General features: G+C 46.7%; 1 protein-coding gene across 1 annotated transcript in view; it reads right to left on the bottom strand.

The window, feature by feature from the left end:
* Positions 1–22,697, bottom strand: part of Cntnap2 (contactin associated protein like 2) — a 1,699,165-nt gene that overhangs the window by 143,608 nt on the left and 1,532,860 nt on the right. The window contains 1 exon segment of the mRNA XM_012514194.2: positions 16,664–16,797. Within this exon segment, the coding sequence (XP_012369648.1) occupies positions 16,664–16,797 (134 nt within the window).

Genomic DNA, 22,697 nt, shown 5'->3' on the forward strand with positions numbered 1-22,697 from the left:
TTTCCTCTCTTCCAAGAATATAAACTCCTTGAGAGTAAAAAATTTTGTTTGTTTCTTTATGAGTCACCCCTTTCCTCCACCCATTAGCCATCATCTACTCAAATCTTTCATATAGTACATGTTCGTAAGCTATTTGTTCTCCTCAAGTTAATATTGTTCAAAGTTGAATTGATTTTAATTGTACTCTATAGTGGTAAGTGGCCTCATGAAATGGTATTGGTGACCATCTGATTTTATCCAAGTTGGACTTAAAAGATGGCTGCCATTTGGGATTTTCCCACAATGCAACAGGCTGGCTGGTGGGCAGGTGTAAGAGACAATGTCAATTAAAAGTCTTCTTTTGACATTCTTACTGATCCTCATAGGGATTTAATTGGAAGGAAAGAGCATTGCTCATAATATAGTCTTGAGCCACCCTGAGACATTTGACTTCATAAGCAGAACCTTCAGGGGCCTTCACTGACCCATAGCAATCTGGATGCCCACAACTTCTCTGTAGAGATGGTCTAAGTACAAAGCTATACACCAGTTTAAAGGTACTGGCATGGGGAAGAATCTGGGATTCTCACAGTTGGGTATCTTCTTTCCACTTTTGGTCTTATTCTATGCTCGAATCAAATAATAAAAGCTTGCTAAAATACCCTTTGATGGGCCAATGATACATAGGCCAACATAACACCACAGAAGACATTTCAAAGCTAATGAGGCCATGAGGCTTTTGATGTGTGTCACAGTCATGAACAGCAATCATGATCGGGCTTCTCTCGACACCCAGAAATGTGGAAAAAATAAACTCTGGTTCATAAGCAGACTAAGTTAATGATTAAGTCTCCAACAAATGTAGCCCCTTCTCTTCTCTTCCCAGATGCCTTCTGTGGAATCAAACCTTTGCAGTGATATAAGAAACCAATGAAACGGTGACCTGTGCTCTGTAGAATTGAATACAAGTGAGCATCCCATTGCAGTGGGGAGTTCAGTAGTAGTGTTCTTGCCAAGAGCCCGTGGGCAGGTGAGGCGCTCAGGGAAGGGCAGGTTGGGTAGTTCAAATGTCTCATCCTTATTCATGCAGTCACCTCCCTTTCTGTCAAACATGCTTGTAATGCACAGCCAAGACTGTGAGTTTATCATCCACAGTAGATGAAAACTAAATTAGCCAAAGGGAAGAAGCTATAGCCCATGTAATTTCAAGTGCGAGGCTCTAGGCGACGTAGGTCAGCTTTCTTTATTGTTCTGACGTCCCTAACAAGATTCAGGGCTTCCAAACGGTGTTACTTTAATAAAGACTCGAACAACCTCCAATATTAAAATTTTCAGGAGTGTTTACATCTACGCACTTCTTGGGGTTTTGTTCTTTACTGGCTAAAAGTTCAAGAGCACAAAAAGGCACGCACTTGAAAATAATTCATCTGAACTTCAGCATCTAATTGCAGTCATGTCTCCCTGTGATTAAAGAAGAGAAAGTTGCTAACACAGAAAGGCGGGAAGTGATCTTTGAATCTATGAAAAGAACAGGGATGGAACTTTCATTGGTGTCTGATACTGAGAGTCGTGAGAACTGGGCCTTCCAGGAAGTCCTCAGTTCTTTAATTATAAGAGTTAGGGTTGTATGAGCCCAAGGAAGTGCTATAAGTTTTAAATGATGGTTTACCCCTTTTGCATTGAATTACTTTTTTTCTTTTTCTTTTCTTTCGTTTTGGGGGGAGGGGACCAGAAATCAAACTCAGGACCTTGCTCTTGCCAGGCAGGAAAATGTCACCTAATTTGCTCTGCTAAAAATTAATGCTTTTACAAATCTCAGTAGAATCAATGTATCTATGTATCTACATATCTATCTGTCTATCTATCTATCTATCTATCTATCTATCTATCAATCTATCTATCATCTCTCATTGTTCTATCTCTCCTCTCATATTTTAAAGGTTTGTAGCACTAGTTTTATAACACATAGATCGTACCACATTCACTTTATTTTTTGATGTCTTTTGTTGATTCTTTAAAAATATATCATACAGCTTCACAGCCACCTTCCAGCTTGGCTTCCTCTTGGCCTGGTAGAAGCAGCATCCTTCGTGGTGTCTGACCAGGCCAACGTCCTGTGTTCAACATGAAACTGAGCGTAAAGGTAGGCATGCACCACGGAATAATATTCAGCCACAAAGGAGAATGAAATCCTGTCCTTTGCAGCTACGTGGGTAGAATCGGAGGGCAGTACGCTAAGCAGAATAAGCGAGGCGTAGAGAGATGGTTGCTCTGTGCCCCCTCTCACTGTGGAAGCTGAAGAAGAGACTAGCAGGTGGGAAGGGAGGTGGACAAAGAGAGGCTGACGAAGCCTGGGTTAGACTGGAATGCACTGAAGTGTCACACCGAGCCCTATTATGACGTACAAAGAACACACATTGGTAGGAATTAGAGAAAGGGCCGGGGAGTAGCTGCGTAGCAGAGCCATGACTGGCAAGCACGGGGCCCTGAGTTCAATCCCTGCATCAAAAGAAACAAAAGATTCTTCCTTTGAGATATACGATTTACTATACATCCATTAATTCACATCTATTGATTGCTTAAAAGTGATTGACATCAGCCAAACAAAACAAACCAGGCACAACACAGGTTTTAGTATGTAGGTGTGTGGGGGGCGCTCAGGTCTGGCAAAATCTCTGCTTATCTGTCGAATGGGAGGGGAGCACCTGTGGTTTCCTTAAAGCGCAGACTACAAAGACCACAAAAAGAGACAAGTGTGGGGTACTGCTGCCGGGACGAGGCGATCAAGGAGCCATCCACACGCCAGTTCCCCCGAACGAACACAACCATCATCGATCAGAAACATACATGAACATTAAACAACCCCCCCAAAAAAAGGCCCCCCACCCCAAAACCAAAAGAAACCTCCTGATGACTTGGATGACTACAGCTGCGGGTACCACGGCCAGCATTGTGATTATCGTCTTAGTCGTGTTCGCTTTCGGAGATTCGATGTGGGATTCTGATATCTTTACTAGTCATCTCAAGAATGTTTTTCAAGTAAAAGAATCTGCATTAGCAGAGCTAAGACCTTTTCAAAAGCTGCTCTGACCACTTCTTTTCCTACAGAGACAGTTTCAGCCTTCGGTGCCAGTGGCGTTCTGGGACTGAGGAAGAAGCCCGTTTATCCAGCGCCTGCCCTGAGTCTATCACCCTCTCCAGCTCTGAATGAAACCGCAGCCACATTAATTTCTGGGTGCAACAAGCTGCCCCAGCTTTTCTACCACCACCCCAAGAATCTCCAGGGAACACCTTAGCACCTAGACAGCGTGTTCCAATGTGATCCTTTACAACTCTTCAGCGGCATCCCAGGCAAGCTAGCGAGAGTGAGCTCGGTTCTCTCGCCTGTGCACAAGACAGCCACGGGGCAACCGAAAGGGCCTCTGGCTCCCTGGGTTGTCCACCACAACCCGTTTCTTGCTGGTCTCCCGAGCGTCTTAATCTCTATTTTCTTATCAGTGAAATGGGCTCCATAGTGTCAGCGGCTCCCAGCTCCCAAGGTTCAGAGTATTGGCTGCAGAAAGGATCTGGTTATGTGAGAAAGTGTTTTGAGTACTTCACTGCAGGATCACGAGACTCACGCCCAGGCATAGAGATGTCCTCTTGGATTGAAGAAAGTTCTGGAACCTTTTCCAATTAAACAGTGGAAAGCAGAGACCCAGTGCCTCCTGCCCTTCAGGCAACCACGTCTGTGATCATAGACGGCAGCCCCGTGAGCCCATAATTGCATTTCTTTCTATTTTACTGCCAGTACCATTCCCTGCTCCTCCTCCACAACAAACACCCCTCCACATCCTAGTGTCTGTCATGCGTCAAGGTCTGCTAGCCTTCGAGGCTTCACAGTGACAGCATGCACCACTATATCTCTTACTCTCTTATTTTTAGGCACCACTATGAACAATCATTTATCGTCTCACTTAGAGGTTGGGCAGGATTTCCCCTGCTGGTTTCTGCCCAGATCCAGGGAGTTGCCACTAGGCACAGGACAGTTCTCAAGTAGGAACACGTGTACCAATCTGTTATGAATGAGAAAGCTCCCGATTTTTGTTGTTATACTAGCTGATGTAACCTTAACTAATACATAAGTGAATACCCAGATGCAAGGTTCCATTCTCACGACAGAAGCCTAAAATTTGTAGGTGGAGAAAAGGGTATCAAAGACTGAAAGACGGGGGCAGATGGTATAGCAGGCCTCCCCTACCTACAGTTTGGCTTCCTGCGGTTTTTGTTACAGGTGGTCAACTGAGGCTTAACATATCCAGGGAGAAATTCCAGAAACAAACAACTCTGAAATTCTTCCTCACTTGCCCTTCTGAATAACATGATGAACGCTTGGGCTGTCACACGCAGTCCCTGCCTGGGACTGGAATCCTTCTTCTGTCTAGGGCACCTGCACTGTATCTGCAACTCACTCTATTGTCACGTGGTCACATTGCCCTCTTCTGGGGACGGGGTGCTGTGCTGCAGTGCTGTGTATGTCAGCAGGTCTGAATGTCTCGGCACCAGGGACTGGCTTCAGGGAAGACAGCCGGATGACTCAGAGGACCAATCTAGATCCCTCTGACGCACAGATCATGATAGGTGTCTTGGTTACTTTTCACTTGTTGCTGGGACAAAATACCTGACACCCCAAATGAAGGAATGCAAGATATATTTGGCTCACAGTTTACGGAGGTTTCAGTCTATATGCGGCCGGCTCCCAGGCAGACTGGCACATGGCAGGGAGCAGCTGTTCCTGGCAGCAGAAAACAGCAAGAGCAAAGGGAAGGGCAGCAGCTGCGCTTCTGGCCAGCCTCGCTCCCCTCCTTATATTCTAAACAAGCTCCCCTGGACTGGGGGTGTGGAACTCACACAACGCCCATGCCCTGCTCCTGCACAGGATGAGTAGGTTTACAAACTAAGAATCCTGGCTCTCTGCTGAGTCTTAATTAAAGTTCTAAACTTCTCAAGTTGACACAGTGCACCAACCAGTACAATAAGGTTTTCTCTGCTAAGAGAATCTAATGCCCCACCCTCGCCCATCTGACAGGAGCAGAGCACAAGCAGGGAAGCACCAACTGGGAGTGTTGGAAATCGTGGCTGAAGCTTTGTGCGCAGCCCCAGTCTTCTCATGCGGCCTAAATTCATCCCAATCCTCTGTCATCCCTCTCGCGTCATCTCATCCTGCAGGGATTAGGTCATCTCACATTATCACACAAAACAGGGACTGATCTTTTGCAATCAGGAAGGGGACCAAGAGTAGGGGTGGGAAGGAAGCAGGGGAGGGGAGGGGATGTAAAAGGAATTGAACCGTTCCACAGACACCAACTGCTCACGATGAGTGCAGTTATGTGCTGCCAACGTGAGCGAAGAAAAATAAAGGGGGTGACCGAACAGGAACAGGATGAGGACGTATTTTGAGAGAAAATCGAGACCCCATTTATATTTCATTACAGCGTATTGCTACACTTTTTCTGTTTTATTATCATTACTGTTGATCTGTTACTGTGCCTAATTTGTAAATTGAACTTTACTGTAGGTATGTGTATGTGGGAAAATCCCAGGCTGCAGGGGGCTTGGTACCACCCGTGGTTTCAGGCATCCCATTTTCCTCTTTAGACAGGCATGGGTCTCTGTGTGCTATGAAGTGCTTTATAAGCTGGCCCTGTGTCCCTGGGGCAGACTGCGTGCTCTGTGCCTGCAGCCTGAGATGGGGTGGTCATGGGCACTCTCGCTTCTTGCTACGTTAAGGAAGAAAAGAATCGGCCCAATTCCAAATAAGTAGAAATGAAATAGAATAGAGCAGAGTCCAGAAACACCGCACCTTACACCAGAGGGTAAGAAATGAACTACAAAAGGCTTGGATCCACAAAGGTGCAACAAGATCTCTGCTTTCAACAGGGAGCTGCTCACTCAGCGAGTAAAGTTCTCGAAGGTTCGATCAAGGGTCTTTTCTCCCCACCCAAGGCTTTTGTGCCAAGTGGCCTTCAGGTAGCTGAGGGGAGAGGCACGGGTCCCCCAGGCAAATCATTAGCTGGGTCCTGGGTGCACATTTAGCAGTGTTACGGCCATGTTTACTGAAACCTGAAACCTGAAAAAAAATAATTCAGAAGCTGACTCAGGCTTTTTTAAAATTTTGGTACTGGGGGTTCAACCTCGGAGATTTGTACTGAGGCTATATCCTCAGAGCCTGTCTGTCTGTCTGTCTGTCTGTCTGTCTGTCTGTCTGTCTGTCTCTTTCCTGCCTGCCTTCCTTTCTTCCTTTCTTCCTTTCTTCCTTTCTTTCTTCCTTCCTTCCTTCCTTCCTTCCTTCCTTCCTTCCTTCCTTCCTTCCTTCTTTCCTTCTTTCCCTGCTTCCTTCTTCTGTATTTTTAGACAGTGTCTCCCTAAATTGCCAAGTTGCCCAGGGTGGGACTTGAACTTATGATCTTCCTGCCTCAGCTTCCCCGAGTGCTGAGACTAAAAGCATGCACCCAACTCAAGCATTGAGGGACTTGTACTGGCAAAGGAATCACGAATCTGCCTAACCAAAGGCTTGTGAAGATAAACAAGCCTTTGTGTGATTTTTACCTTCTGGAAATGGAATCTATACCTGCAGGGAACATACTGTTCCCAGTGCTGGATTCCCAAGCGGCCCTGGCAGATCACAGGTGGGGAAGAGGCTCCCCGAGGATAGGCCCACGAGGCCGTGAGAAGAGTGGACGAGGATCTGGCGTGGGCGCGAGATTCCTACAGCTGAGGTGGCCTGCTGGTGGGCAGAGGGCAGCAGAGGGCTCCAGGTGCCGCCCCATGACCTCATCACTGCGGTGGTCGCAGGAAGTGTGCGGATATGTCCAGGCGTTTATTGGCGCCTTGAGACCTGGGGGTTCGTGCGTTTCCCTCTATTTCTCCCTTTCAGCACAGACTGCTTCCTACTAATGGCTGAGCATTTCCTTTGTCAATTTGGAGGAGTCATAGTTCAGTTAGCAGTGGATGCAATTGTTTGTGTACATGTGGTTGAAATTCTGACTAATCACAGGTAAAAATTTTCATCTGTATTTTAAAGAACAGAAAAAAAAAACTTAGTTTTTTTTTTTTTTTTAAACACTAGCTTTGGGGGCTGGTGAGATGGCTCAGTGGTCTAAAGCACCTATTTAGAACAAGCTAAGCAAAGCACAGGGACCGTGGTTCAATCCCCCAGCACCACATGCCAGCCAGCCCTGCCCCCTGGTGGGCTGAGCTGGCCACACACAGACACAAAATAAATAAATAAGTAAATAAATAAATAATTAAAAAAAAAAAAACACTAGCTTTGAAATTTCCCAGTGAAACTAATCAAGGTCCTATTTGGGATATAGGAGTATGGGGACTTAGTCATTTTTTCCCTGATAACCTGGTTAAAGAAAGGTCTTATTTTGCTTGCAGGAAATCTGCTAACTTCCTCTTGGCAGGGTGACTCTCCAGTTCTGTGCTAGAGCCCAAATGACACCTCCTTACCATCTGCTCCGTTGATGTTCAGAGACTCTGGAGTCTGAGTATCAGAGCCAGAGAATCTATCCCTGGACTCTCCACTGTCTAACTTTCATCGAAATTACCTTGTCAGCTTTATGTTGCAGGCAGCAGTTCCAGGATGATGGAGGGGCCCACCCTGGGGTGCAGTCGGACCCGCCCTGGGGTACGATTGTGGGCTGGCCCAGAGTGACTCAGTACAAAGAGTGTATATAAAGGAGTTGAGGAAGGCTTCCTGGCGACCCTGCCCAGACCTCTTGGACAAGTCCATGTCCTCGGAGGAGCTTGATGTTTGCAGCAGTGCCACTTCACAGGAGCTACAACTGGTCTTCACAGTCAGCGTAGAAGGGGGAGAGGCTTGATGGACGCCGAAGCTGCTGCTCCTCTTCTGCTCTTTATTGTTTTCTGCCGCCATGAACTGCTGCCATTTGTCTTTGAGCCAGCGGATATGAACTGAAACCTCCACAAACTGTGGGCTAAATAAGCCTTTCCTTCTTTTATGTTGAGCGTCAGTTATTTGTCCCAGCAACAAGTAAAAAGTAACTAAGGCAGGTGGCATAGCTATGGCAACAGAACAAGGAGTTCATTCATTTTGGTTTTCTAGCTGGTTTGGTCAGGCCTGGTTGGAATATCACAAAGCGGCCTCAACTCCACCATCACCTCTCCTACCAACTCCCTACCGGACTGCTTAGGCACAATTCCATTCAGAAGATCAGCTTGACTTTCCTAAGGGGAAGCAACACCATATAGCCCTGTAAAAGTCCCAGGACAGAAGCAACATCTACTGCTTTTGCAGGGGACCAATGTGTAAGGAGGAGAAGGATTTCTAATGTCTCTGCTTGTAATAAAAATCTGAAGAATGATAGCTAAATGTGTGAATCTGTAATGCTCGGATGGTGGGTCATAAGTACAATTTATTATCCTCTGTGCCTTTGCATACTGTTGGGCTATTTTATAACAATAAGAGAAACATACTGTCACCTCACCGGCCAGAGGGATGTACTTTCACATTCCCAGGAGCATGCCTCTAGACGTCTCTGTTCAGTACTGTGCAAGGGCACGTGAGGAGTCGGGGTGTGACACATTTGGGTTCACCTCCGCCGTTGCTACTCACTGCTCTGTGAATTTGGGTGAGTTACAGCACAGTCTCTGAACTTTGGTCTCAATATGTCTAAACACAGAGGTGATAATGGCACATATTTCAGGGGATTTTTGTGAGAATAAAATGAGGAGATGCGTCTAGAATGCTTGGCACAGTGGCCAGAACCAGGGAAGCGTCGGTGCACGTGAGTTGTTGCCATGCGTGTGATGCTGTGTGCGCATGCGCCGTGCCGTGGGCGATTTTCTACGTCAGTACATATAGCCCATGATATGAAAAAAGCAAATTACATGGTAACAGAAGTCTCAGTGCTCTACGGGAATTGGTATACTTTATCTTTACGGCTTGGGTACTTCTGGCTTCCAGAAGCTCAAAGCCAGCTCTACAGGATAAGACAGTATGACCCGGATAATGCTGCGCTGTTTTCCTCTTGTCCTGGGGGGTGCTTTTCATGCGTTACGGTTGGATCTTGGATGTCCTTTCACAGTCTCCTGTTTTTGGAAGGTGAATCTGTCCCAGGGGCGCTGTGTTCCCCAGTAGACTGGTCACTGTGGGCCTGATCCCAAGGGAGCACCTCCCTCCCCAGCCTCTACCTTCTTCCTCTGTTTCCTGGTTGCTGTGAGCAGCCTTCTTTTATTTCATTTATTTTTTGTGTGTGGCCAGCTCAGCCCACCAGGGGGGGGGGCTGGCTGGCATGTGGTGCTGGGGGATTGAACCGCGGTCCCTGTGCTTTGCTTAGCTTGTTCTAAGTAGGTGCTTTAGACCACTGAGCCATCTCACCTGTGAGCAGCCTTCTTTTGCCCTTCTTCCACCCTGCTGCGTCTGCCTTGGACCCAGCAGCCCTTGGCCTGAAACTGAAACCACAAGTCAAAATAAACTTGTCCTGCTGAGTTGTGCAGTCAGATGTTTTGTCTCAGTGATGAAGAAGGTGACTAGGACGTATTTGTGCTTTCCTTCTCTGCCTTCCTTCCAAAAACCCTGAGATCTCTTGTGCAGTGGAGTTGACAAGAACGAAAAGAAAGAAATGGGGTTGGGAAGGAACATGCCACAGATGGCAAAAGGGTGAGGAGAAAGCAGTCAATATAAGTCGCACAAGCCCTAGTCACTGCCGGCTGTACCACTCCACTGTGGATTCTGGGTAATTGGCCTGATCACCCCCTGCATGCAGGATTTGTTCAGGTCCTTTCTGCTGTTTGAAATTTGTTTACATTTGTCCTGGAATTTAGCCTTAAGCTGTGATCCTGGATGCCAAAGCGAGCTTCATAAATGACGCAGCTTGAGGCCTCTCCTGGGTCTGCACTCACTTCCGTGCGTGGTGCAGGCGGGCACCGGCTCTTCGCTATCTTTGTGGAGGTTGGGCACTATATTCTGGCCGCCAATGTCATTCAAGGTCAATTTCCTTCAAGTGCTCAGCACCGTCTCAGAAGCTGTGCTCAGGGAATGCAAATTAATTTGATGTTAGCCTGCGCCAAACTCAGGCAGGAAAGTAAACCTGAGCTTAAAGATACCACAAGCACTGCTAAACGTCATCTCAATTGTATGACGTCTGAACATTTATAAGCTCATAAAAGCTCACCTGCATTCCACAGCACATCAAACTCATCTCTGGATTAGCCTTAGTTTTGCGTGTTGAGTCTAAGTAAATTTTAAATGGAAAACATTTATTTTTGCCACTGCAACTGGGGGTCTATCAGAAGAGGCTGATGTTATATGAACATCTTATGTTTTTGTTCAGTTATAAAAATGCAACACAGGCCTGTCCTGGAAAATGAGGAAATACAGAGAACTCCGGGGGAAACAACCATTCACGTTCCCTTCACCCAGAGATAATTACTAGTAATGGTCTAGTATATCTCTTCCCACACAACGCTGAGGCTGTAGAAGTTCTCAAGGTGGATCTCTAGATGGTCTGAAGAAAGAACATTGAAGTGTGTTTTGGCGTTCTGAAGAACTTTCGGGATTACTACCAAAGTTTGCACGGTTTCTCCACCAAAGCAAAAGCTTGGCAATGGGCATGAGGAGGGCATCCTCGGGCCCACATGTGCATGATGGAGAGCACTGCTCTTCTTTCTCTACCATTTTTGTCCTTTTTGCCTTCAGTTCTAGGTCAGAGAAGGGCTGAGGAGAAACCATGGCCTGGTCCATGGGTCCCTAGACAGGAAATCTTCCCAGCACCTGGAAGCTCAGTTCCTACCCAGAGTTCCTTGTTTCTTGGAGGATGTGCCCATCAATCCTGTTATGGCAACTGCATTAGATTAAGCATGGCCTAGCAGATTGTACAGCAGCTCCTGGCTGCATCTGGGTGGGTCGTGGAGACGAAGCTGTGGGTATTATTTTGGACGCTAATCTGTTCCTTTTTGATGCTCTTACCCTGGTCTTCTTCCTGAATGCCATCTTCTCTCTGCCACCCATTTCCACCATGATTTCCTCACTTTGGAGCCAATCATAAAACAAATCTCCTTGAAGCTAAATTAAATCTCTCCTCCTTTTGGTGTCAGGCATTGCGTCCCAGTGATAGGAGAGTTGACTATTACAGGGGGCTTCCCAGGGCTTCTTCCCCAACTCAGAGTGTGGTGCATCTGGGGCTCCCCTGCCCACCATCTCCCCTCCTTTCATGGGATTCATGATCTGTTCTCTTGGAGAGAAGATTCCCTGAATGCTGCACCGTAATTGTGGGATCTGATTATGGCTCAGCATGAGTACGTGACTAGCAGTTGGGGTTTTGCTAGAGGGACAGATATAACACAAGATGTACAAATGTATAAGACATTATAAGATTGGCTTATGATGATCAACTACAGAGTCAGATGAGAAAGCCCACAGTTTCTTTCTACACTGGAGACTGATGGGTTTAGTCTAAGGTCTGGAGCTCAGTGAAGTGTTTTGTACAAGTCTGTATCTGGAGGCTGATGGATCTATGATGGAAGGCTGATGAGTCTACCACAGAAAGCTGAAGATCTAAGGCAGAGGCTGAAGAGTCTGCGTCAGAAGCCAGAAGTTGACGTCTAAGCTGACTGTGAAGGTCGGAGCTCCTCCAAGGAAGTGGAATACTTCATCATTTAAATTTTTTTTTTTTAAATATCCTTTAAGGGATGAGTAACTCTAGGGGGGGACCGCCACACCCTAGGGAGAGGGTCTTCATGCTCTAGGGTGGGGCTTTCATGCCTGAGCATGTGGAATTGCTGAGCCGATTTAGTTAAACTTTTAATTTCTCAAGTTGACATTATGTATCAACCACTACAATCCACCTCTTGCTGACTTGGCAACTAGACATATTTTTTTAAACCAGTCTCCACATATAAAGATATGCACATAATTGCACCTAACATGTTATAACTATTTTGTGCATAAACAGAAACACATCCATTTTCTTACCAAAATAGAAGGTAAGTTTTTTTTGTTGTTTGATGCTTGCATTTAATCATTTTATAACTTTAACATTAACACAGGTTTAATAATCTTTAAGAACTGGTATTAAATCTATTAATATTATATTGTAACAAAACCATATAGGAGCGAAACAGTATAATCATAATCCTCTTTTCTGTAGCTGATCACCAAGTCATAGCTGGCATTTAGAACTACCTTCTTCCACTACCCATTCTGTATTCCCTTGGACCTTCAGCAAGCACCTCAGCAGGCCTTGGATCTTTCCCTGGTGGAGTGACCCATCTCTTCATTCCTGAAGACTCTGGACCATTTGTCATTGTTCCTGTATTAGGTTGGTGTAGTTAGTTTCCCATTAAGTTTACTACCAGGGCATGGTAATAGTAAGAGGCACCCCAAGGGATCTCCTGCACTCCATGTATATTTTTTATTTTTTCTACTGGGGAGTAGTAATCCAATTTCCCCTTGACAGTCTGGGTCAACCACCCCTCACAACACTCACTTCCTTTTTAGATTGTTTTCTCAGAGGCCTGAGGAGATCAAAGTGACCAGGGGAAAATCCTAGCTTCTAGTTCAATGGTATCATTGTTGTGCTTCCTGGTACAAGCCTTCCCCATCTGGGACTAGGACTACTAGTCCAGCAGAATGTAAGGTTGTGGGGACAGGAGGCAAAATTTTACTAGTGGATCATTAGGGGTGATGGTGAGCGGTACCATTCCTACTCCTTGAGACTGTGAGCTAAACTAAATCTTGCCTCCTTTTGGTGTCAGGTATTGTGTTCCAGTGATGAGAAAGTTGACTACTACAGAGGGCTTCTTCCACAACTCAGCATGGTGCATCTGGGGCTCCCCTGTCCTCCATCTCCCCTCCTTTCGTCGGGCTCATGATCTGGTCTCTAGGAGAGAAGATTCCCTGAACTTGTAGGATCTGATTATGGCTGACAGCATGAGAACATAACACAGGCATGAGTCCATGACCCAGGCCAGGTTATCACTGATTCTTTTGAAGTGAAAATCAGTGGTGCACCCCTATCATCCTAGCACTCAGGAGGCCGAGGCAGGAAGGATCGCTGTAAGTCTGAGGCCAGCATGTGCTACACAGTGAGCTCATGACACCCTGAACTACATGGTGATACTGTCTCAAAATAAAACATCAAGGCATTAGGGAAGGCACGACCCCAGCACTGTAGTAACTGTGACCTGCGATACGTAAAGGTGGAGGTTGCAGTAAGAAGTAGTTAAGTAGGCCTCAGAGAGATAGGGAAGCAGACAGAGGAGGAAGAATGGAGTGGATCGTCAGGAAGGGAGGCAGGTAGTTAGGGAAGAAGGGGGGAGGGACAAATAGATAGACAGATAGATAGAAATTGACCCAATGGTATTCTAATCCAAACCCATAAATTTAATCATCCATGTTCTCTGGAGTCTCTTTCCAAGTTCTACTTTTTACTTTCTGAAAATCTATGACCTACTCTAGAAACTTTCTCTGACAAATAATTTCTGGGCTCACCTTTTACTTTTTGTTATTTGCCACCAGAAGAACCCTGAGCAAGGATCACACTCCCTCCTCCCCACCCTCATCTCCAAGGCCTCTGGCTTCTCTGAAGTTTTCTGGCTTCTTGGACAAGGTGACCTCTGGCTTTCTGTCCCTAAAAAGCCCTCAACCACACCCCCCTAGCCAAGCCCTGTGGCAGAGAGCGACAGTTTGCCCCATAAGAGCCCGTGGTTGGGTAGCATCTCTTCTGCTGTGTTCAATGCTGATTTTTTGTGCCTTTTAACTTTTGACAACCCTTTGCAACAGCGAAATGGCAAAATAAGTTGCTTTCCTTAAAGACACTGACAGATTGGGTGGTTTTAAAATAAGAGAACATCTAATTAAATGCCAATGAACACATTGTCCCTAAAATGGCATGAAGCCATCAGTTTCCTGGATGCTCTGGCTTTTGTGCATAAAACTTGAATCAAGGTTAAAGATGGACTGGATTTGTGTAATAAACCATGTGTGATAACCAAGGTATGCCAGGCACTGTGCTAGGCTCACGGACTCCTGTGGGCACTATGAAATAATCTTTTTTTTTTTGTGTGTGTATGTTTTTTAGGGAAGGGTCTACAGGGTGTTCAGGGTCTCACCACTAGATTGGACTCGTAGTGATCCTCCTGTTTACAGTCTCCCAAGAGCTGGGATTACAGGTATGTGGCACCACGCACAGTCTCAATTGCCGTCTCAGTGCACCCCAGGGGTGGGGCTGGCATAGCAGGCCTGGGGATCGAACCCCTGGCCCCGGTGCCTGCTTGCAGGCACTTTAATCCACTGAGCTATTTGTCTGGCCCTTGAAATAACCTTATTTATGCCACATTCCAGAGATGCCATCCAAGTTGTAACAGAGTGCTGTTATTTTTCCAGGGAAGACCCCTCCTTAAAATACCCTGTAGCCGTTATTGCTAAAGAGCACACACAAACTCCGTGTCTGGTTATGAATTGGCCATCCACCCGCCCTCAAAGGAGAGAGGACTTCTGCCTTCTCTCTGCAAAGCCAACGTCCTCCAGCATCCGGCCACACCTGGATGAGGTTGGAGGGGCTGCGGTCCTCCTGCCAAACGCCACCGCATTGTACTGACAGAGCAGCCACGTCCTGCCATTCCTTGTCCTGAGAGGTATCTATTTGGAACTTCTTCCAGAGAAAACAGTGACAGCTCCCTCCTTGATCTTCTGGCTTGGTTCCCGGGGAGCCCTCTCGTGCCATGTTTTATTCATGGTGTCCTCCCAAGCCGGATTCTTTATTGTAAGAGTCAGTGGGGGGGGGGGGTAGGGACAATAAAGGAACCTGAAATAAAACTTGAATGTCATCATAAAATTGCCCCTTTGTGTGCTAAAGCCTGATAGCCTGAGTCTGAGATTCAGGAAAAGACTGTTTTGAGGATTTTTAAGGCAGAGCCTTTGCAGAGAGAAAAAAAAAATTATATATATATATAGATATATATATATATATCTATATATATATCTATCTCATTATTTATATTGTGTTGGAGTCATGGAAGAAGTAGGTCAGAGGAATCAAAATAAACCGTGCTGGGAGACGTGATGAGCTTCAGACACCTGAGAGTGTGGTCAGGAAGGATGGGCTGGTGGACGAGAGGGGCAGCCCGGCAGATGCTAGACTGGCAGAGACGTGTACAGGTAGGAAGCCTGAGGAACGCGTGGAGTAAATATTTCTTCTAACCCCTCAATTTCCTTACCCCCAGCTGCCTTCCCTGTAATGCTAGAATCAGACTCCATCTTCCTGGACCCTTGAATTTAACCGCCTGCTGACTGAACATCCTCAAACATAGAGTTGCATTTGTACCACACACGTGCAGACATGTTTTTCTTGACATTATTCCCCAAACAATGTAGTACTACAAGTACTTAGGCAGTGTGTGCATTGTATTAAGCATTATTAGCAATCTAGAGATGATCTAAAGTGTCTGGAGGGACATGTGTAGGTTATATATAAATATTATACTGTCTGATGAGTGATTTGCTTATCCTGGGATTTTAGTAGCCATGAGAGTCCTAGAACCAATGCCCCATGAATACCAAAGGCTGTGTACGAGATGTGATCAGGGTACATGGTAGATATTTATTTAATTGACTCTTTTTAACTTTTTTATGTATTAAGTACAAGGTCGACAGGGTCTCACCACATAGAAGGGACTCGTAGTGATACTCCTTCTTGCAGCCTCCCAAGCGCTGGGATTACAGGTGCGTGCCACCACACCCAGTCTCAATTGCCATCTCAGTGCGCCCTGGGGGTGGGGCTGGCATGGTGAATATTTATTTATTTTTATTTTTTTACAGATCTTTTATTTTTTAAATCTAATTCTTTATTTGGCACAGGGTCTCACTATGCAGCTTGGACAGCTTGGACTCATAGTGGGGCTGGCACAGCGTGTGGTACTGGGGATCGAATCCGGGTCCTTAGGCTTGCCAGGCAGGCACTTAGACCACCAAGCTATCTCCCCGGCCCCATGGTGGATATTTAAATCTAAAAAACTTATCACAGTAAAGGACACGCTGTCTCTCAAAATAGTCCCTCTTACTTTGGACACAGTGCTCCCACCATTCCTGCTGCTCTCTGCAGTAGTTTTGGAAGCCCATCTTTGTTAGGAGGTCTGATCCCAGATCAGCGAGTGCAGTTGTCACGTGCCATCCACCGGAAAGGCAGAGTCGTGAACCCGCGACAGCGCGTCCTCGGCCACCTCACTCCCCAGCTGTGGCACTGCGCGGCTCCTGGCTCTTTCCCAGAGTCAGGGTGACCACGAAAGGTGAAGCTTTTGAATCGATTCGGGACACTGAAGCAGCCATAACAGGGCAACTAAAGACACTAAGAGAACTTCCAGATCTGTCTCAGGAAGTGGCGGGGACAGCGGGATCATTGTGTTCATAGCGAGGGGAAGTGCTTTGAAGGGTCATAATGGCAGTGTGTGTTTCACTGTAATGCACTTAAAAAAAATTTAAACACTCCCTGTATTTTTCCATGACACCTGGTATATATCTTTACTCTACTACTTAAGTGCTTGTAGTGTAGAAAATATTTACTCATTCCTCTAGCTGTCCCCAGGCCCTCAAGAGAACCAATGCCCAGCCACCACAGGGCACGGAGTCTGTTACCTTGTAGCATCTTGTATGTACACACGACATGTTCAGGGTGCATACCTTGAGAATTATGGCCTTCTCACGACGAGTGATGTTGATGCTGTGAGGCTGCCCGTTGGCCATGTTCCTGTGGTCTACATCGATATTGTACGGCTCTCTAGTGCCACCCAGGTTGTACCGGATCTGTAAGTTTCCTACAGGAGAAAAGGAAAGAGACCAGTGATTTCCCGTTTCCTCCCAGTGTCACATCCTCCCCTCTAGCAGCTCGGCACTCCATAAACTCAGCTTCTTCCTCCTTCGCCCATTGGTAGCTCTACAGTTTGAGTTGGGGTACACCGACCCGTCGTGGTGAACAGACCAGGCTCACGGGCATTCACCACCTGCCAACCATGAGCTTCAAGCTCCAGGATCACAGAGTTGAAATAACAAATGCTATAAATGTTCCAAGCCAAGACCTTGGGTGGGTGGAAAAAGAGAAAAAGAACATCCGTGGCTTAGGATGGTAGGGACCCTTTGGGGGTCCCCTGGAGTACTGAGTGAGAGAAAAACAAACGCAGAGCACAGAGATGGGGTTGCTCGATCAGTACAGTGTGACATTTGGCATAGAAAAGAACCATGAGCTTCCAGCATTAAAAATGAACATAATTTGCAAAAGGTAAGTCCATGGGATTTTGAATGGCCTTGCTGAGAGCAGGAAACAAAGTGAGGAATTTTGTTGTGGGTTAGAGATGAACCGAGGTGGTAGGCAAATGTGTGTCCTAGGTCCCAGGCTGTCTCGCAGGGACTGTTCACTTTGGCTCCTTAACTTTCTTTGTTTTCTCCTTGGTTCTTCCCAAGAATGACAACTACTAATCAAGCAAGGCTGATAGGGCCTCCTAGATCCTTAATCCACAAAGAATCCATGGCTTTATTTCTTATTTATGATTTTTCAGAGTCATCAAGGTTTTTCTCATATTTAGCTTAAATTGGGATTTTTAAAGAATTTAAAAAATTTAAACTATGCAGTTCGGACTCATAGTGATCCTCCTGTCTCAGCCTCCCCAGCACTGGAGTTATAGGTGTGTACCACCACACACAATTTCAGGGAGCATATGGTACCAGGGATCAAACTCAGGTCCTTGTGCTCACCAGAAAGGTGCTTAGACTGCTGAGCTGTCTCCTCAGCCCACAAATTGTGGATATTTTGTGCTGCTAATAGTGTTTGACATCTCAGAGCTTAAAAAAATGGAGCCAGCACTCTGCAAGAGTTTGACCAACAGTCAATCATCCGCTTTTTAAATTTTTTTTTTTATTTTAGGGAAGGGCCTACAGGGTGTTCAGGGTCTCATTACTAGCTCAGACTCATAGTGATCCACCTGTTTACAGCCTCCCAAGAGCTGGGATTACAGGTGCGCGCCACCATGTCTAATGGGTTTTTTGTTGTTTCTTTCATTTTCCTTCTGGAAAAATAAGATGGGTAATTCTGATTTTTAAATGATTGGCTAAAACAAGATGATCCCAACTGAGAAATAAACAAAAAGAAAAGAGGAAAGAGAAAGAAGGTCCACCTGCAACCCCATCACCCAGGAATGTCCTGGCAGCCTCTCCTGCTAGACACTTTGTGCAGGCAGATGTGCGCGCGCGCGCACACACACACACACACACACACACACAGAAATGCAGTGCTTCCTAGATGCTGCCTTCCTTCCTTAGGCCTCCTAGCACCGTACATGCCATTTAAAACCCACCCTCTTCCTGGGTTTGAGAAAAACATTTGTTAAGAAAATCAAGAATGACAGGGCCAGTGAGATAGCTTAGGGGACTAAACGCCTCCTTAGGCAGGTGCAGGGACTGGGGTTCGATCCCTGGTAGCACATGCTGCACCAGCCTAGCCCCCAGACACACTGAGCTGGCACTGAGTCCGGGCATGGTGGTGCACGACTGTAATCCCAGTGCTGGGGAGGCTGAACCAGGAGGATCACTAGGAGTCTGAGCTTTGGAGTAAGACCTTGTACCAAATATCTATATCTATATATATATTCAGTAACCCTTTTTTTAAAATTTTTTTTTAATTTATTTGAGAGAGAGAGAGAGAGAGAGAGAGAGAGAGAGAGAGAGAGAGTGTGGTGTGTGTGTGTGGCCAGCTCAGCCCACCAGGGGGCAGGGCTGGCTGGCATGTGGTGCTGGGGGATTGAACCGCGGTCCCTGATGCTTTGCTAAGCTTGTTCTAAGTAGGTGCTTTAGACCACTGAGCCATCTCTCCAGCCCTTCAGTAACCCTTTAATAGTTATGAGCTTCATCTTAGCACTTTATTTTTTTTGTGTGGGGGGAAGGGTACCGGGAGTTGAACTCAGCACCTCTTGCTTGCCAGGTAGGTGCTGTGCCACTGAGCTAAATCCAGCACTTGTTGGTTATCTGCATGCATGACTTCCACGCCTTCAGATATCTGCTCTCGTGTTATCGTTTCAGTGATCATTTCTGTGACTTCCTCAAAAGAGTGGAAACTGCCCATTCCATTTCCTGGGCCTCGTCTTCCCTTTTCTGCTTTGTTTTTTCCACACACACAACTGTCCTCACCATGCACCGTCCTGTAGGTTGCGTTTAGCTAATTTGCCTGACCTTCTTCTCTTGTCTAACTGTAAGCTCCATGACAGCAAGAAGTGTTGGCTTCTATTCCTTCTGCCCTTCTGCCCCTGGCAGGAACAGTGCTTGACCAGTCATAGGTGCTTAACGAGTATTTGTTGAACAAATTCATGAAGGATTGATCCCCTTCCCCTTGCTTTCTTTGCATAGCGGATCGAGGGGTCTTTTACAAATGCATAATTGATTGTTTCGCTGGTTCATTTAAAATCTTGCCAAGGCTTCCCACAGCACGCAGGACGAGGACATCGGCTCTGAACACGGCACAAGGATGCTTTGCCTTGGGCTCGGCTTACTACTTTAGTTTCAAACCATGCTCCTCTCCTCTCCCTTTTAACATCTGAGAGAGCTTGACTTCTCTGATTCCTAGAAAATCCCACTTTCCTCCTATCTTGGGGCCTTGGAAAAATGTGCTTCCCCTTGCTGAGTGGTCTCCCCACCCCTCAGCGTTTCATGAATCTTCTTTTGCTCCCATTGCACTACAAATAATCTCTGTTTGCAAGTGCAAGAGATGATTAGGCGAAGGCTTGGCTGCACGCGCCACACGCCAGTTGCCAGGCTTACGTTTTTGCTTCTGCTTGGCTAATAGTGCTCCGACATCACCCTGAAGCAGACAGTTTTCTGAAGTCTGCAGCTGCATTGGTTGGGCCTTCACTTCTGCAGTTTTCACTTATCCACTACTGAGTCTTTGGGCAAAGCAACTTTCCTCAAGGTATGAAAATGGGGTTTGTGTGACAGGTGCGGAGGTCACTTTCCATGCAGACAACCGTCCTGAGTCCCCAGGCATGGCCTGGGTGCTGGGTGTGGATTTGGGCCCACAAAGACACATGAGAGGCTCTGAGCTTGGGCGCTGGGGCCCAGTGCGGGGACACCACGCCAACCCCGGCTCTTTCCTTCCCGAGTGTCTCTCTGCCAGTGGCCCCTTTGTGTCCTGCGGCTGTATTAGAATCAGCGTTGTCTTTATTACTTTTTTTCTGGCTTTTTTGGTTTTGTGAGTTTGATTTAAAATTTCTCTAAGTGCTTCACTTAATGGTAATAGAAATTGTTTGCTTTGAGGGGAGAAAAAGATGAGCCGGAACTTTAAATTTATATGCAGTGAATATCTATGAACAATAATGGCCATATTCTTGAATAATAAAATCCAAGTGATGTATTTATTCTTTTCAAATCATAGCAGAGGAGGACCCCTGAATGATGGTAAGGAGAATGTTAATATTTACCCATTAAAGTAAAATATTATTCAAATGGAGAGATACTTCACTTCTACCTTGCGTTCATCTCCCAAGTGAATTAAAGCTGTTGTATGGGGCTTCTTGTTTATTGGCTGCAGCAAATAACATGCTTAACAGATTTATTCTTCCCTGGTCATCATCATTCCCATCAGCAAACACTTAGAGGGCACCTACCGTAGGCAGGAGGTGTCACGTGGGGAGCTTTTCATCTTGCTGGGAAGGCAGGGCGTGTTTACAACAGAGACAGATAACTCTGCGGTGTACGAAGGGCCAAATGGATGACACTGGAAAGAAGTATGATTGGAGGGCAGGAGGACTCACTGCAAGGAGGTGAGATTTGATCCGGCTTAGAATTAAAAGCAGAGGGAGGTGAAGGTTTCAGGGTCTGGGAGTCTCGGGAGCACGGGGGGCAGTGGGCTCAGATGGCCACGTGGAGACCGGAAGCTGGGCTTCTCGCGAATGAAGCGTCGAGGGTGTTGGGTAGCTGGGAAAATGTGGATTGAATCAGTTCACTCCAGTCATGGTAACTGCTGGCTCTTATCCACGGTCATTGCCTGTATGCGCTAGGAGGCACTTTAGATTTATTTGATTTTTACAGGGATCTAACAAAAGAGACACTGTTTTGCAAACCAGGAATCTTAGGCACGGAACTGCTCCCTGAGTATCTGCAGCAAGTGGCCAGAGGTAGAAGAATTCAAATCTGGACCTCCGGACTCTTTGCTGCCACCAGGCTGGTGGGCCATGCCCGGAAGTTTGGGCGACCAGGGTCTTCTCCTGGTTTCACTCTGGCCACCTTATAGGTTTACTAGAGACATGACTGGATGTTCCTGATAAACAACACCCATTCAGGAGGATGGCTCTGGCCATGGGGTGGAGGTTGGGTGATTCTGGAGCCCTCATGCGCAGGGATGGGCTGGGGCAGGGCTCCCCAGTGGGCAGGGGAGGGTCCTTGTCCAGGGCAGGGTCCCCACAGCCCGGCAGATCTGTGAGGGACAAGGTGGCCGGCATCTCTCGAGGAGGGGCTGTCTCCAAAGGCCTCCCCATCCCTTAACTCATGGGCCACTCAACTGAGATTCATATTCTCTATGGTACATGCCATATTGGGAAATACTAAGCTAGAAAGTGTCTGCCTTGGAGAGTAGTGGCAGGGGGCGGATGGGGCAGTGGCAGCTGACTCCACCAGACTTGTTTGCCTGAATGGCTGCCAATAGGGGAGGGCAGCGCGTCATGAACAGGGCTCAGGAGGCTGCCAGGCGAAGGTGAAGGTGGCCATCAGAACAGGATGCTCCAGGCCCCTGCTCTGGGAGACACCGACTGGGCTTTTCAGTGCATGAGGCTTCCTAGATATTTAGTTAAAGCCTTTAATTTGTTTGCTTATTCCCTTGAATGCATTTCTCAAATTTATCTCTAACTTTAAATGTCAGTGAGTAAAAAAGGCAGTATTTAGAGGGTGAAACGGCTACATTTTCTCTAGCAGCTTGACACTGGCAGATCACTGAGGTCTTCCCAGGGAAGGTGTGAGGACAGGTGCCACCTTCCAGAACCGTGTGGCTCATGGGAGTCAACTCCTGTGGAACACTTAAGACAGTGCTGGGCATAGGAAACAAAAGTTTCATGGAATGGTGGTCACTAGTGTGGAAAACACTGCTCTAATCCCTCATGCCAAGAATGTCCCCAACCACAAGTGCACGTGCATGCGGTGGTGGGCGTGGATACCAAGACTGTGCAGTATCAAATACAGCTGGGACTCCAGTTTAGTGTGGCAGTGACTGAGGGCCAGGTGACGCAGTGCATACGCGTACAGGTGAGTCACACTCTTGTCAGTCTCTCTGGCTGCGGAGGGAGGTGAGAAGCAGCCGCAGCACACGTGACCACGGAGAGGCTGGCGCGCATGCGTAGGGAACATGCATGAATTAAAATCTATGGACTGATCCAGGACAAATACATCGGTAAACTCCTGATAAGCAGGACTCACATACTTTCGTCTCCTGCACTCCTTCTGATTTTACTTACTTTTTTTTTTTCCCCCAGATTAGTAAAGTGGCATTTGATCACTATGAGCACCTAAAATGTACAGAAGACCACCACTCGGGGGAAACAAAGCCCCCACAACCCAACCAAATACTCCACACTTGTACTGGCACTTTCCTCTCCATTCATTGGTGCTTTACACAGTTAAGCTCATCTTATAGATTTACGGCTGTGCCTTTTGTTGGTGTAGTATTACGTTATATAAAAATTGT

Source organism: Octodon degus, unplaced genomic scaffold (assembly GCF_000260255.1).
Source record: "Octodon degus isolate 3935 unplaced genomic scaffold, OctDeg1.0 scaffold00027, whole genome shotgun sequence".
Lineage (NCBI taxonomy): Eukaryota > Metazoa > Chordata > Mammalia > Rodentia > Octodontidae > Octodon > Octodon degus.